The 13,005-nt window shown below is 37.5% G+C and overlaps 1 protein-coding gene across 2 annotated transcripts in view; it reads right to left on the bottom strand.

Moving 5' to 3' along the window:
* The window catches only part of LOC115689444 (squalene synthase), a 36,021-nt gene extending 25,765 nt beyond the window's left edge, over window positions 1-10,256 (bottom strand). The window contains exons 1-14 of one of the 2 annotated variants that reach the window (XM_030615478.2): window positions 9,928-10,256; window positions 8,468-8,510; window positions 7,616-7,705; window positions 6,560-6,635; window positions 6,249-6,318; window positions 5,447-5,590; window positions 5,244-5,348; window positions 4,905-5,051; window positions 4,480-4,555; window positions 4,026-4,114; window positions 3,180-3,271; window positions 3,031-3,076; window positions 2,849-2,918; window positions 2,572-2,753 (exon numbers count right to left, since the gene is read on the bottom strand). In XM_030615478.2, coding sequence (XP_030471338.1) covers window positions 2,850-2,918; window positions 3,031-3,076; window positions 3,180-3,271; window positions 4,026-4,114; window positions 4,480-4,555; window positions 4,905-5,051; window positions 5,244-5,348; window positions 5,447-5,590; window positions 6,249-6,318; window positions 6,560-6,635; window positions 7,616-7,705; window positions 8,468-8,510; window positions 9,928-10,122 — 1,242 coding nt within the window. In that variant the 5' untranslated portion in view covers window positions 10,123-10,256 and the 3' untranslated portion in view covers window positions 2,572-2,753; window position 2,849. Of the gene's footprint in view, window positions 1-2,571; window positions 2,754-2,848; window positions 2,919-3,030; window positions 3,077-3,179; window positions 3,272-4,025; window positions 4,115-4,479; window positions 4,556-4,904; window positions 5,052-5,243; window positions 5,349-5,446; window positions 5,591-6,248; window positions 6,319-6,559; window positions 6,636-7,615; window positions 7,706-8,467; window positions 8,511-9,927 lie in introns of those variants that run through there. The other variant, XM_030615501.2, reaches the window with a different exon arrangement.
* Between the last annotated feature and the right edge of the window lie 2,749 nt (window positions 10,257-13,005).

The raw sequence follows: 13,005 nt of genomic DNA, 5'->3' as shown, positions 1-13,005 counted from the left end.
GTTATATGGACGTTAGTTCAATCCTAAATTTTGAATTTGGCCATTTCAGTCCTAAACGTTTTTCCAATGTAGCCCTTCCGTCCTATGTGGCACAGCTGGTACTAAAGTGGACAACTTTTGCAATCCTTTAAAAAAAAATCGAATTTCTTATTTATTATTTGAATTTCTTTTTTTCCACTATGGCCAAAGAGGCCGATGGGACCTCGGCGGCCACTAGGCGAGAACCTGCAAGCCCTTGCCGGTCGCTAGTGAGGGTCACGGCCCTCGCCGGCCACAATGAAAAAATACAAGAAAAGAAAAAAGAAAATAAAGAGGAAAAGAAAAAAATTTAAAATCAGAATTTTTTTCAAAAATTGTAAATTATCCACGTCAGCACTGGCCTTACCACGTCAGCGATTTCCAGCCAAAATTGACCAAAAGAACTACATTGACAAATTGTCAAAATGATTTGGATTGAATTGGTATTCATACAATAGGTGACTATTTTGGTAATTTCCTCACAACATCCCATCCAAGCTCTAATGCTAGATTGGGGCAACCCTAACAAGGTTTTAGTCAACTTAATATTTGTCCGCTGTGGTTGCCACTCATCTGCACCCTACACCTTGGAAAGACGTCGCGCTAGCTTTGAGTTCATCGACCAGTGCAATAGCTCAAAGTTGGACGACGTCGAATTAGAGAGATATTTAAAACGGAACAAAATAAGCGGGCTTACGATTTTGAAATTAAATAACGCACTATTAAATCATGATAAGAGAAGAGTTTTCCTAACTTTTCAATAAATATAAAAAAAAAGAGAGATATTCAGAAAACATACACCACACTTGGTGCGAATTAATAAAGTCACCAAAGAGTTTCGACCTTTAATCTCTGCTCAATAATGTGTGGCAGGCCACAAAAGCCAAATTAAGTCATTACACAATAGTGCATTGGCTAGTGTGTTAGAAAAGTCTTGTAATCAATAATATCGCAGAACCCAAATAAGCAAAAACAATTGTCATTTCGATAGCGTTATATTTATCATATTATGCATTAATCAATGCATTGAAATGGTACTTTTCTTTATTAAGTACGGTTAACGAGTGCTCCCAAAACACTTGTTAACGATACAATGCAAAAACAAATCTTATAAAAAAAATTTATTTGTTTGTCCAAATATAGTTCTCAACATGCACCACCTAGGAATTTATGAATAGATTTCACCAACAAAAACTACCAGGTACTCTTTGAATTAATAGTTATTTCTACCAGGCCTCCCCTTCTTTAAGTATAAAAATATAATTTAAATAAAATTTGAAGGAAAAAATAATAAAATGCCAACTAGGAGAGAGAAATTAATTTTAAAATGCAGTGTTAGCATTTTCAGTTAAACCAATTGACGGTGTTAACTTTAAGAATCGATTGCACCAATTTGATAAGTTTTAGGACTCGATTGTACTTTTTGAAAGTTTTAGGCATCAATTGCACTTTCGCAACAAGTTTCGAAACTTTTGGTGCACTTACCCCTTTTTCAAATCTATACTTCAAATCCTCGGATTTCAACACCCTTTTTGTCATTTACCACAGTTACGAAAATAAAAATGGGTAATTAATTCAGCAATATATCGAAAGATAGAAAGTTTGTCAAAACACCTAACTCTCTAGAAATTAATTGCAGGCGGGTGAGGTATAGTAGCCTAAAATTGACTGAAATTACATTAAATTCCCACGAAATACAGGATGCTAAGAAGGGTAGATATTTGGATGGTTCGAGATCTTGGACTTACAGGGAAAAAAAATTTGTTAATAACCATCAGATGTCCCGGAAGAAAAACCATTTATCAGCATTTGCAACCATCTTGATAATCATGAAAAGGAAAAATTATCCAAAAAGTCCTAAATCTACTTTATAACGGTCAATTCAATCTTAAACTTTTTAGTTTAGCTTATTTAATTCTAAACCTTTTTAACGATTTATCAATGTAATCTCATGAAAATCATTAATGTGGCCACCAACCGGTCCTACATGGCACAAATGACGCTGACGTGGACGATTTCTACATTTTTTTAACTTTTCTAATTTTTTTATGAATTTCTTTTCTTTTCTTTTCTTTTCTTTTCACTATTTACTTCCCAGAAGGGCCGCCAAAGGTTGCCGGACATCGGCAAGCCCCTCTGATCCTCCTGGAATTAGACCTTGACAAAAAGAAGATAAAAAAATTCATAAAAATTTGAAAAAATCATCTTCATTAGCGAAAATAGCAATTTTTGACCAATTTTGGCCGTAAAGACTTTATTAGCAAATTATCAAAAAATTTGAGACTTAAATTGATCAAATTGGAAAGTTTCGAATTAAATTGATCACTTTACAATAGATTTATGATTATTTGAACAATTATCCTTCAGGAAAACAGGATTTCATCCATTATGTTCCACATAAATAATCATCATGGATTTCGAGCTTCAAATAATCATCCATCATTTGCCTTTCTAGCAGAAGAAATACCTTATGATCCTGTATCAGCTCAAAGATGGATTTGCCGAAGCAAGGGAGGATAGATCGTGGAATTAGTAAGATGGGGCCAAAATAAATTTTCAGAAAAAAATGACATGCTGTATTTATTTCGGTTTCTTTGAAGGGGAAGGACAAGGTAAATTCTCTCTATTTTTACAAAGAGCAAATTACAAGATATACATCAAAGCATAACTCCTCAATACATGCATCTGCATCAACCCAATCTCTACGACTTGCTGGTGTTCCCACAAAGCCCATCCTGCACAAAAAGCAAAGGACTAAAAGTTGTTAAACAAATGATAAGAGAAGTTTGTGGCAATCGTAGGTCCGGCGTATTATGCTAATAAAACTCACCCTAGTTGCTTGATCTGCTTGCTGAGAGTCGAGCTAAAATTATTGCCAGAATAATGAGCAAAACGACAACCTGAAATTTAGATCAGAATAAGCAATTGTTCGTTCTCTTTTGTTAGGGTTACTGTTCAGCCCGCTGTTCTCAGACCAGCCAAACAATGCAAGATTAATAGATGTAAACTCACCAGGACGGGGCTGTATCGGGACTCACTTGCAAGGATGTAAGATTTCCTGTCAAAATTCACAAGAAGTTTGTTGAAGTAAAAGAAACAATCCAGTGTCTATACCACCGAGAGAGAGAGAGAGAGAGAGAGAGAGAGAGAGAGAGAGGAACCTTTTGTTTAGGAGGCCAGAATCTCTGCAAGCCTTCTGCGAAGCCTCGATTCTGCTTAATGTTTTTGTAGCATTAGGATCATTCTTGTCAACCTACAGGAGCCAAAAGCATAATTTAGTGAGCAATGTCTCAGCCTGTATTAAAAAAATCAGAGCGTGAAAGGCATGGAGATGGAAAAACTGGGAAATCAATGAAAGCATCAACTACTATTGCAGCCTAAAGTTGCAATAACTGATCATCAAGCAAGTTCCGCCTCACCAAAGGAGAAGTGGTTCCCCAATATATATGTCTTTGCAGAAGACAACTTCGGTTCATTTTATCATTTCGCTATATATATATATATGTCTTTCCAGAAGATAACTTCGGTTCATTTTATCATTTCGCAGGACATGGCAGAGTAAAGTTTGTCAGGGATATTTCCGCAAAAGAGTAAAGTTCATCTCTCTCTCCAACAGAGTAAAGCTCATCTCTCTCTCTCACGAGCAATGTACAGAGTTCTCATAGTATACCCCAGCCAACCACCTTAGTGTTCTACTGGCCTAGAGCTAAATAGGGGGATTGACCCTTCAGTAAGAAATATCTAGGGATACAGGGGTTGGTCCAATGACCCTAAGACATTGGGAAGACTCGCCAGTTTGGTTGCTGGCAATGTCCTAAGCAGGCCTCCCGAATGTTACACAGACACAAATTGGGAACATCAGCAGTTTCTTCCAATAAATCAAGTCTAATGCAGGTCTTAAGGTTTAGTTCATTTTCAAGAAGAAATAACTAAAAATATATAAGAAGAGAATGTGTGCGCAAGAGTCTAGAATACAAGAAGTGCATTCCAGTTTTTGACTTTCATACCTTGGATTTCAGCATACAAGAAAAATCATAGAAAGCACCATAAACATCAGCCATTGTTTTTGTGCGATCAATAACTTTAGCAGTAAGACCTGAAAAGTATAGGTAGACAAATGGAATCACTGAGTGAACATTATCTAGGAGCTACTACAGAACATACACAAGTATAAAGGCTCATGGATAGACACTGCCTTGAACAGATGAATTATGAGAATGCAAGGCCCTACTTAGAGTCTTAAACTGATTAATGGTATAGTCTTGCAGTCTATATTTCCATCTTGACTTGATCTAGTTCTTCAGTGTGCCTCATTATTTTCTCATGCCTAATGGCCCAGCAAAATTATTTTATGAATGCCTCGTGCCATTCAAGTTCTTCAGTATGCCTAATCATTTCATTGTGTCTAGTATAGTTATAATTTCAATGATAAAAGAAAATATCAACAAATCGTATTCTTACCTCGCCTCATCTTTACTACGCCTCTGAAAACTTCAATGTTGTTGTAGCATAAAGCTAATGTTCCAATTGCCATTATCTAGAAAAAGTAGAAATTGTTGGCAAAGGAGCTTCTCCCGGATAATCAATAAGTTAATGGCATAGACAAGAAAATAGCAATATTAAACACCATGAAGCAAAAGTGCCATGTACAGAAAATCTTAAGATTATGAAAAGCTGACAACTGATTGTGGTTTGAAAATATGGCAAAGTCGATGTGTGCAGCCAAAAGCAGAAGCAAGAAGCAGAATAATGCAGAGAGTGGGCTTGTAGAATGTTAGTGAGAAAAACTTTCAAACGTAATCTTTGGAGGAGAAATTTTTGAGATTTAGGCAACAACTCTTGGTCCGGGTTAAGAACACTGTTGTCTTGAAGAATTGATCATGTACCTGAGGAATAGCACAAAACCGGAATATAGCAGGATCCCTTAAATCAGACATGTATGTCAAACAGTCTTCAACATGTGTCAAGGCATTTGTGACCATGTCATTCAAACATTGCACTGCCTTCACTGAGTTCTCCTCATACTTCAAGTCCTACATAGATGGGGCCAATCACAAAAAGAAAATAAGGATGTGCATGCAATATGATACACAGCACTATAGGTGAATAATATCTTAAATATTCATCTGCAAACTAGGTGATGGGAAATCCAACTTCATATGGTAAAGGGGTAAAGCAATCTACGTAAGCACTTAATATTCATGAATCATGTTGAAGAGGCATACCTCGAGTTTGTTTACATATTTACTCCAAATCTGATGAGGCCAAAACATGCGTGACTTTGGAATCTCATTGATGTCCTCCAAATAATCTCGAATAATGTTTGTTTTCTGATATTGACAATCAAAAGAAATGTTAAGAATCGAAATAAAAAAAAAAAAAAAAAAAGGTGGTAATGCACATTAAACTTCGTAGTCTTTTTAAGTACCTGAAGAAACAAACCCATCGAATTGGATAGAGAATCAGATGCCAGATCTTCAGCTCCAGAAGCATGGAAAAGCTTTGACAGACCTAAACCAACGAGTCCAGCCACGTAGTGGCAATATTCATCATAATCATCAACTGTTTCCACCTGCAATGAGGAAAAAATTAGTAGAACTCTTTTGTAGCAGCATGACCTATTAAACAGATTTATCTCCACTACAAGCAATTCTTCCAGAAGGTGCAAGACCATAACTAGCCTTAAAATGTTTTGTGCAAAAGAACATTGCCAGCACCTAAATCCTCTTGATTAGTATTTGGTCAAACTTGTTCCAATTCAACCAAATTGGTTACCATAAACAAGATGCATAGTAGAGTCAATAGTCAGTTCACAAGCCGCTCGACCTTGGAAGATGGAAGAATGGTCATTAAGGTCAAATGCTAAACTTCTAGATGTATCCATTCTTTTCTATAAGCGAGTGAATCCTTTAAGGAGTTGTACCAAAGAGCTATTGTCAAATCCTTACTTCACCACGGTTATAGTAAACAGCAGGATGGGCTACCCATTGTGTCAGCCATTAAACAAATTAAAGGTCGCTGGCACTAAACAATATCAAAAAACACCACCAATTTATTTTCTTTCCACTGGAGGCAAATTCTCCTCATGTAAAGCTTCTGCACTAGCTACATATTGACCTAGTCCAAGCACAACCAAATACCATAATCTTTGTAAGAGTTCCTTCAGCTTGGCTACATATTACGTTAAGGTCTAGGAAAATATCAGAAGTGTCACATGGCAGATCACAAACCTCTTTGCAAATAAATTTTGCCATTCCTGCTCCCATTCTTTTAGTAATATCATCAATGGCATCTTGGTACCTGCAAGTACAGTCAAAAGCCACAGTTTATAAAGGAAAAGCAGTCAACCTATCAATCAGCAGAAACAGTTCGCCTTAATATCGGGAATCAGTTGCGAAACTATGATGGTTAAGTATGTTTGTAAAGCAAACACACACAGTTAAGTTGAGCGGCTAAAGAAGATCAGGTAGCAGAAGAGAATATCTTACTGTCACATAAGATGTTCACATCAAAATTACAAAGAAAGTCATAAGTTACTAACCCTTTCCCCAGCTCCAGGAAAGCCGTTGAAACATGATGAAATTGATCCATTAGAACCTTGTACTCCTTTGTACCACCTTAATACAACAACAGAAAACTCAAGTCCGTACACTCACTAAAAATTCTGGGCGACTGAATAGTTCAGAGCCCAGCCCGACTTCTTCTAAAATGAGGTAACACAGATTACTGGATAAGCACGCTTCACAGATTGTCTGTAAACTAAAGCAGCAAAAGAATATAATTACAATAATAATAACTACAAGGTACCAACAGTCGCAACTTAAGACAGCTTCCTAACCAAGTTCTGGATGCCCCAAAAGTTGCCAGTTGGAGGAAATCAGCGGCATGATGGCATCTAAATAACCTAAAAACACATGATTTCCCAACTTGACATCGGGAATAAATTTGACAATCTATTACGCCATGCTGGTAGTCCAATTTCCCCATATTCTGGAACTATCACAAGACTATCTTACAGCAAGAGAGCGTTCATCGTACTTTAGTATAGTTTTTTAAAAAAGTTAGTGAAAGATTGCACAAAATAAGAAAAGTAGATGAAACTGTTTGTAAAGGTTCTAATGTAGAATCATAAAGTAAATGCAAAATATTGTTGATCTTGTTCTACTAGACGTGGTGTTGCGAAAATAATTCAAGTCAATTTGAAGTTAATTTCAAAAAAAATATCACAGATGGAACTACTCCTCTATGATTCTAGATTTTGAAGAAAAAAGTGGTAAAGATGTACATTTGCTACAGGATAACGTTAAAGATAGGATCTCCGGGTAGCTTCAAAGCCCATTCTTAATGCAAAATGTGGACAACATCCGTTATTTACACATATATACATACATATTTATACCAAGGAAACCATTAAGAGAGAAAAGTCAAACAAATTTTCTTTTAGAATACATCTAAGTCACGTTTCCTGAATTTTATGTAAAGGTATGGAAAGGGCATCAATATTGAACCAAGCCTTTAAATATTTGAAAACCAGTCTTAGATCACCAAAAGCTTTAACTGGCAAGAAAGAGGTAGTAGGATAGCATGTCTAACTCACATGAAAAATGCCACTCCTTATCATACACATGCTGATGAAAAGCTTTCAGGATAGGCACTTTGACATCAGTAGGTATGCTTGTGTCATCCTCTGGAAAGGAAACATAAGAAGAAATAAGATTCCAGCACAAAATCACGTAATAATGTCATTATGGAGCTGGAAACAACTATTCAATGAGATACTAACAAGAGTTGGCAGAGGAACTAAGGACTAATCCTGAAACTGATTCTTTTATGTATTATCCAACTGATTAAAAATATATATAAGTCCATGTTTATCAAACTATGAATCAGCATTGGCCTTAACAACTAGAGCAGAGCATGCTCCACTTCCATTTATGATGGATAATGGTGATAAATAAACTAAAGTCTAGATGTGAAGAACGCAATCTAACCTACACAATAACATTCCCATAAATGTTATCAACATAAAAAGATAACTCCAATGGGTTCACAATATGGTTAGTCTTTGATTGACAAAGGATAGCTGGCCCAGTTCACCAACCAAAAAGTGCTATAGATAAGTGTTGCAACTCTTCATAGTTGAAAGGATGCTTAGAAAAAGAAAATATTGATATTTGAAGAGGCATAGGTTTTCGCCTTTAAAAACACAGAGACAAGGAAATGTAGCCTGAACTCCAATTCCTTATCCAGACATGTAGAGTTTGAAGGGAAAAAGTAGGGCTGCCAACTGGATAGATACATTTGAAATTAATTGGGTAAAATGAATGTCAAGGTTTAACGCCACCCAAATGGAATGACAGTAATTTAGGACAAATGCACTACATTTGATAAACGGCATAATATCTTGCAAATGCAAGACAGAGAATTAATACAGAGTTATGGGACAAACCAACGGTATCAAGTGCTCGCAGGACCAAATAGAATATGCACACCTGCAAAAATGCAAAAGAAAAGTTAAAGAGATAAAAACACCTCGTAAGAAACTAATCTAACAATTCCATTGGAATTTGCATTGGCTACTGCTGAAATTTGAGTTAACTAATCTAACAGTTCATCAGATTTCTGCATTTGGATTAGCAGACAGTAGATGTCCGTAGGAGAAAGTATCAAAAAAAGGCAAGAAGTAACCACATTAATCTAGGTAAGAGGACAGCATCGGCATCAACAGTAATATCACGCAATTCCATTCAAGATCATACTCAGATGTAGTTCAAGTCAGGAAAGCCTACAGCGCTTTCTTTGACTTTTCAATTTTAACAGTTGTACAGAAATATGTACTTTCAACAGCTGATATTCTAATTTCTGGGAAGGGAAAGGAATAAGCTCCTGCAGCTGGTTCACCAATACACGCGTCATGTCTCCTATATAACCAAGGCATCATTATATACTACAGTCCATCACAATTGTTGGATCTCCAGGTGCCATGTGTGCCCCATGCATGCTATCAAACAGTAAGAAACACTCCAAACATCAACACATGATACATCCTCCCTGCAGAATCTTTCTTGAGAAAGAAGGAGAGGGAAAAAATCTATACTTTATTTAGCTCTGAATTCAGAATCAATAATACTAAAAACACATAAACCTTAGGAGGAGGAGGAGGAGGAGGAGGAGGATGGACTCGAGGAACCTCCTCCCATCAACTAAATGCCAAATTCATGAAATCCTTGGGCTCATGCCGACCATCCGATGTGTTCTGTGGACTTCTCATGGGTACTCACATATATGAGAGAGAAAAGTGTATGCTTTAAGTATTCTTTCTAACGTCATCATCTTGCATCGATACCATCCATTGATCCTCTAGTAAAATGCCTCATTAAACTGATTCAGGGCCTTTCAGTAAGTAAGGGCAACCCACTCAAGCCACATCGAACCCGAATTCATCTTCGCAGAATAAATCGATCCATGGTATTATCTAAGCCGCAATGCCCTGCTATCTCCGGCAGGTGGTCTAGAATTAGCAATTTTTCCCTGTATCTTCCTCATTTCCCCTCCTCCCCTTACAACATCACGAATTTCCTCATTTTTTGGTGCTTAACAAGAAAACAACTTCGTCCCATTTAACAGCAACGGGCAGAGTCAATGCATCCAAAGTCATCATGGCATTGCTTAATTACAAACGAACAGATGAAATTCAGCGATCAAGATCCCACAAAAAGCACAAAAAACACTCGACCACGACGAAATCATTAGAACTCCCACACGAATTAACCGTAATAAACGCCACGATCGTCCAAATTTCTCGAGAAAAAAAAACAAAACAAAACCCAGAAAGAAAGGAAAAAAGAACAGACAGGCCACATCGCGAAAACGGCGAGAATCGAAAGAGCAGCGCGGGGGAGGGCTCACCGCGTCGCGAAGCTCGGTGCCGAGCTGCTGGATGACGAGGCCGAAGCTGCGGGAGACCTTGTGGAGCATGGAGTAGCAGAATCCCCAGTGGGGCTGCGGGGGGATCTGCTTCTCGGCATTCCTCGCCGCGATCTTCAGCTTCAGCAGCGGGTAGAAATCGTCGGGATGCTTCAGAATGGCTCCCAAGCTCCCCATCTCTCTCTCGCTCTCTCTCTCTCTCTCGCTCGCTGAACTTTGATGAGATCGGGAGGAAGACGGGGATCGAAACGGAGTGACAAAAGGCTTTTTGTAAGGGCGATGGGAGGCCAAATGGTCCAACGTGGCGTCTCCGTGATTCGGAATAAAACAAAGTTAAATGCCGAAATTATGGATGGGGAGGGAGTTCGATTGCGGACAAGAAAGAGGAGATTTTTGCGTGTATATTTCTACGAAAGCGACCCGGGTCTGTCCCGTGCGATTCACTGGAGCCAGTCAAGACCAGGAATTTCTGGAGCAATAATGATGAGGTGGACGGTCTGTATTTTTTTTTTATTTTATCTACTCTTTATTTAGTTTTTTTCTTTCTGTCGCTTTTTCCTCTTAGGCCACTATTATTTTCTCGAGTTTTTATTTGGGTTAATATCACAAAAAAAAAAACTCAAACTGGTACACTTATAACAAATTTACCTTAAATTAATTTTTTGACCACCAAAAATCCTAAACTGATACATATGTGATAAATTTACCCTTTGTTAGATTTCATTAAATTTTACCTTCAAATTACTGAGTTGGATGACACGTTGAAATTGACGGGTGTATTGATTTAAGATTTACCTCCGTTTGTCGTAGGTGTACCGGTTTGTGATTTTTCGTGATATTAATCCAATTTAACGGAAACTAATAGAGAGTAAATTTGTTACAAATATATCGGTTTAGGGTTTTTTTTATCAAAAAATTAGTTTTGGATAAATTTATCGCAAATGTGCGAGTTTGGGGTTTTTGGTAGTCAAAAAATTAGTTTGAGATAAATTTATCATAAATATACCAGTTTGAAGTTTTCCGTGGTATTAACCCTTTTTATTTTGTACGTCGCGTTCTAATTTTTTAGTGCTAATTGGTTCATCGAGGGAAGAAAAAGGTTTTCTCTAGCCAGGAAAAAAAATGGGAGATTGAAATTTTGTTGTTTATTTAAATTTTCTAAGGATCGTCATTCGATATACTAGAATAAGCGGATGGATTCTCGAAAGTTTTCGTGAAAGTGTGCTTTCTTTCATTTTCTCAAAACAAGTTAGGAGTGATCGGTTCCCGGTCCGATCAGATGGAATCGGTGACTACAATGTTCTCCTTCCAAACAAAAGCACGATACGAAGGAGAAGAAATCTAGATTGGAGAAGCTCTGCTTAGCAGAAAGCAAACACCAACAATTGCAAAGCTTAACACTATGGACGACAAGGAGAGATGAGAGAGAGGAGTCTGAAGAATAGAGATTTTTCATATTATGGTTTACTTAAGCTGTTCTTTAAGAAATTAAAAAAAATAAAAAGAATTGTAACCGGTCTTATCCAATCCGTCGGTCCAATTGCCACCCTGGAATCGGGAACCGGATTAGTGGCCTCTGGAATCGTCCAGTACCAGCCAGTTCGGTCCTGACGGTTCTTGATTTAGGTGGTCCTTGTTGCACACCCCTAGAAAAAGCATTGGGTTTTTCAAAATTCAACCTTAAATAGTTTGCTTGAAATAACTTATTCTCCTTTAAATCTTTTATTTACGTTCATATTTCGCATTCCTTAGATTTTGATGTCCATCAAACGCAAAGCACTCGAAATAACCTCGAAACTTATCCCACTTCATTTACAGCAATTTGAGATTTAATATATTTTTAAAAAGTAATAAAATAGAGATTTAATATACCTATATTTAACCTTTGGCACTTGTCCAAACGGTCGAATAATTTCCACTTCCGCGAAGAAATGATTCAATCGAGTGTCGTGGAGGGACAACCCACGAATACTCCCTCCCACCAACCCCTTCCGGCACTTAATTTGTCAGCTTGGTTCAGATGGCAAATTGTCCAACGTGTGAGAGTACAGTGTGAGTGTGACCTCAACAAACACATAGCTGCTTCAAGTTGACTCCATGAACAAAGGTTGGCCCGGAAGGATTAGTTTGACCATACATGAATGGTGGGAGTTAGGACCGTATTCACATCGGAATTCAATGCGCTCCTTTTTGTTATTATGATAAGAGGTGCTTCGGTCAAAGTCAGTGCGTGGCATGCTATGTAGCTTAAAGCTATAGGGCTCGCAAAAGTTGACCGTGCTTTTTTGAACCCAATAAGAAAAGGGGAAGGAGGTGAAAAAACACAAGGATTGTCAAAACGGTGGCTTCTCTGACTCGCCTCGTCGGCCCCGACTTTGGTGATATCGAAAGGGAGCACGTGACGTTAACCCCGGCTTCGCCAATTGGGTTGAGGCATTTGAAACTGAAATTTTATGGAGCAGTGTTGTGGGCCCCGCTTCTTGGTGCCTACTGTCCTTGATATTTTCGCGTGTGTGTACATGGGCCCCACCTTTTGTGCCTGTTATGTGTTTGTTCTTTTCATCTCTTTACTCTGTATTGACAAAAGGGTAAATGACACAATGGTACGTGCGATGCGGTACAAGAACGTTAATTTATTAAATGCATACTTCATGGACTAAATTAAATATATATTAAAATTTTAAAGATCATATTAAATAAATTAAAAATTTATGGATTATGATAAAATTTGGAGACCATATTAAATAAATTAAAATTTTAAGGATCATATTACACCTTAAGATAAAATTCATAGATCATTTGTGTAACTATACCATTTTTAAGTGATGATTCATGGGCCCCAAGTTTGATGATATCAAGAGGGAACACAGGACATTAATCCAGTTTCACCAATTATATTCAAGTATTGAAACCGAAATTATTTAGCAGTGTAGTAGGCCCCCTCATCTTCTTTTTTTCTTTTGTCGAAAGTCCCCCTCCCCTTCTTATGCCTACTATCCTTGATATTTTCTAAGGTATGTACGCAGGTCCATCTTTTACGCATGTTATTGTTTTCTTTTG

This window comes from Syzygium oleosum, unplaced genomic scaffold (genome assembly GCF_021117445.2).
Source record: "Syzygium oleosum isolate NSW1041296 unplaced genomic scaffold, Sole_v2.1 Sole_v2.02, whole genome shotgun sequence".
Taxonomy (NCBI): Eukaryota; Viridiplantae; Streptophyta; class Magnoliopsida; order Myrtales; family Myrtaceae; genus Syzygium; species Syzygium oleosum.
This window is presented reverse-complemented; position numbering and strand designations above follow the sequence as displayed.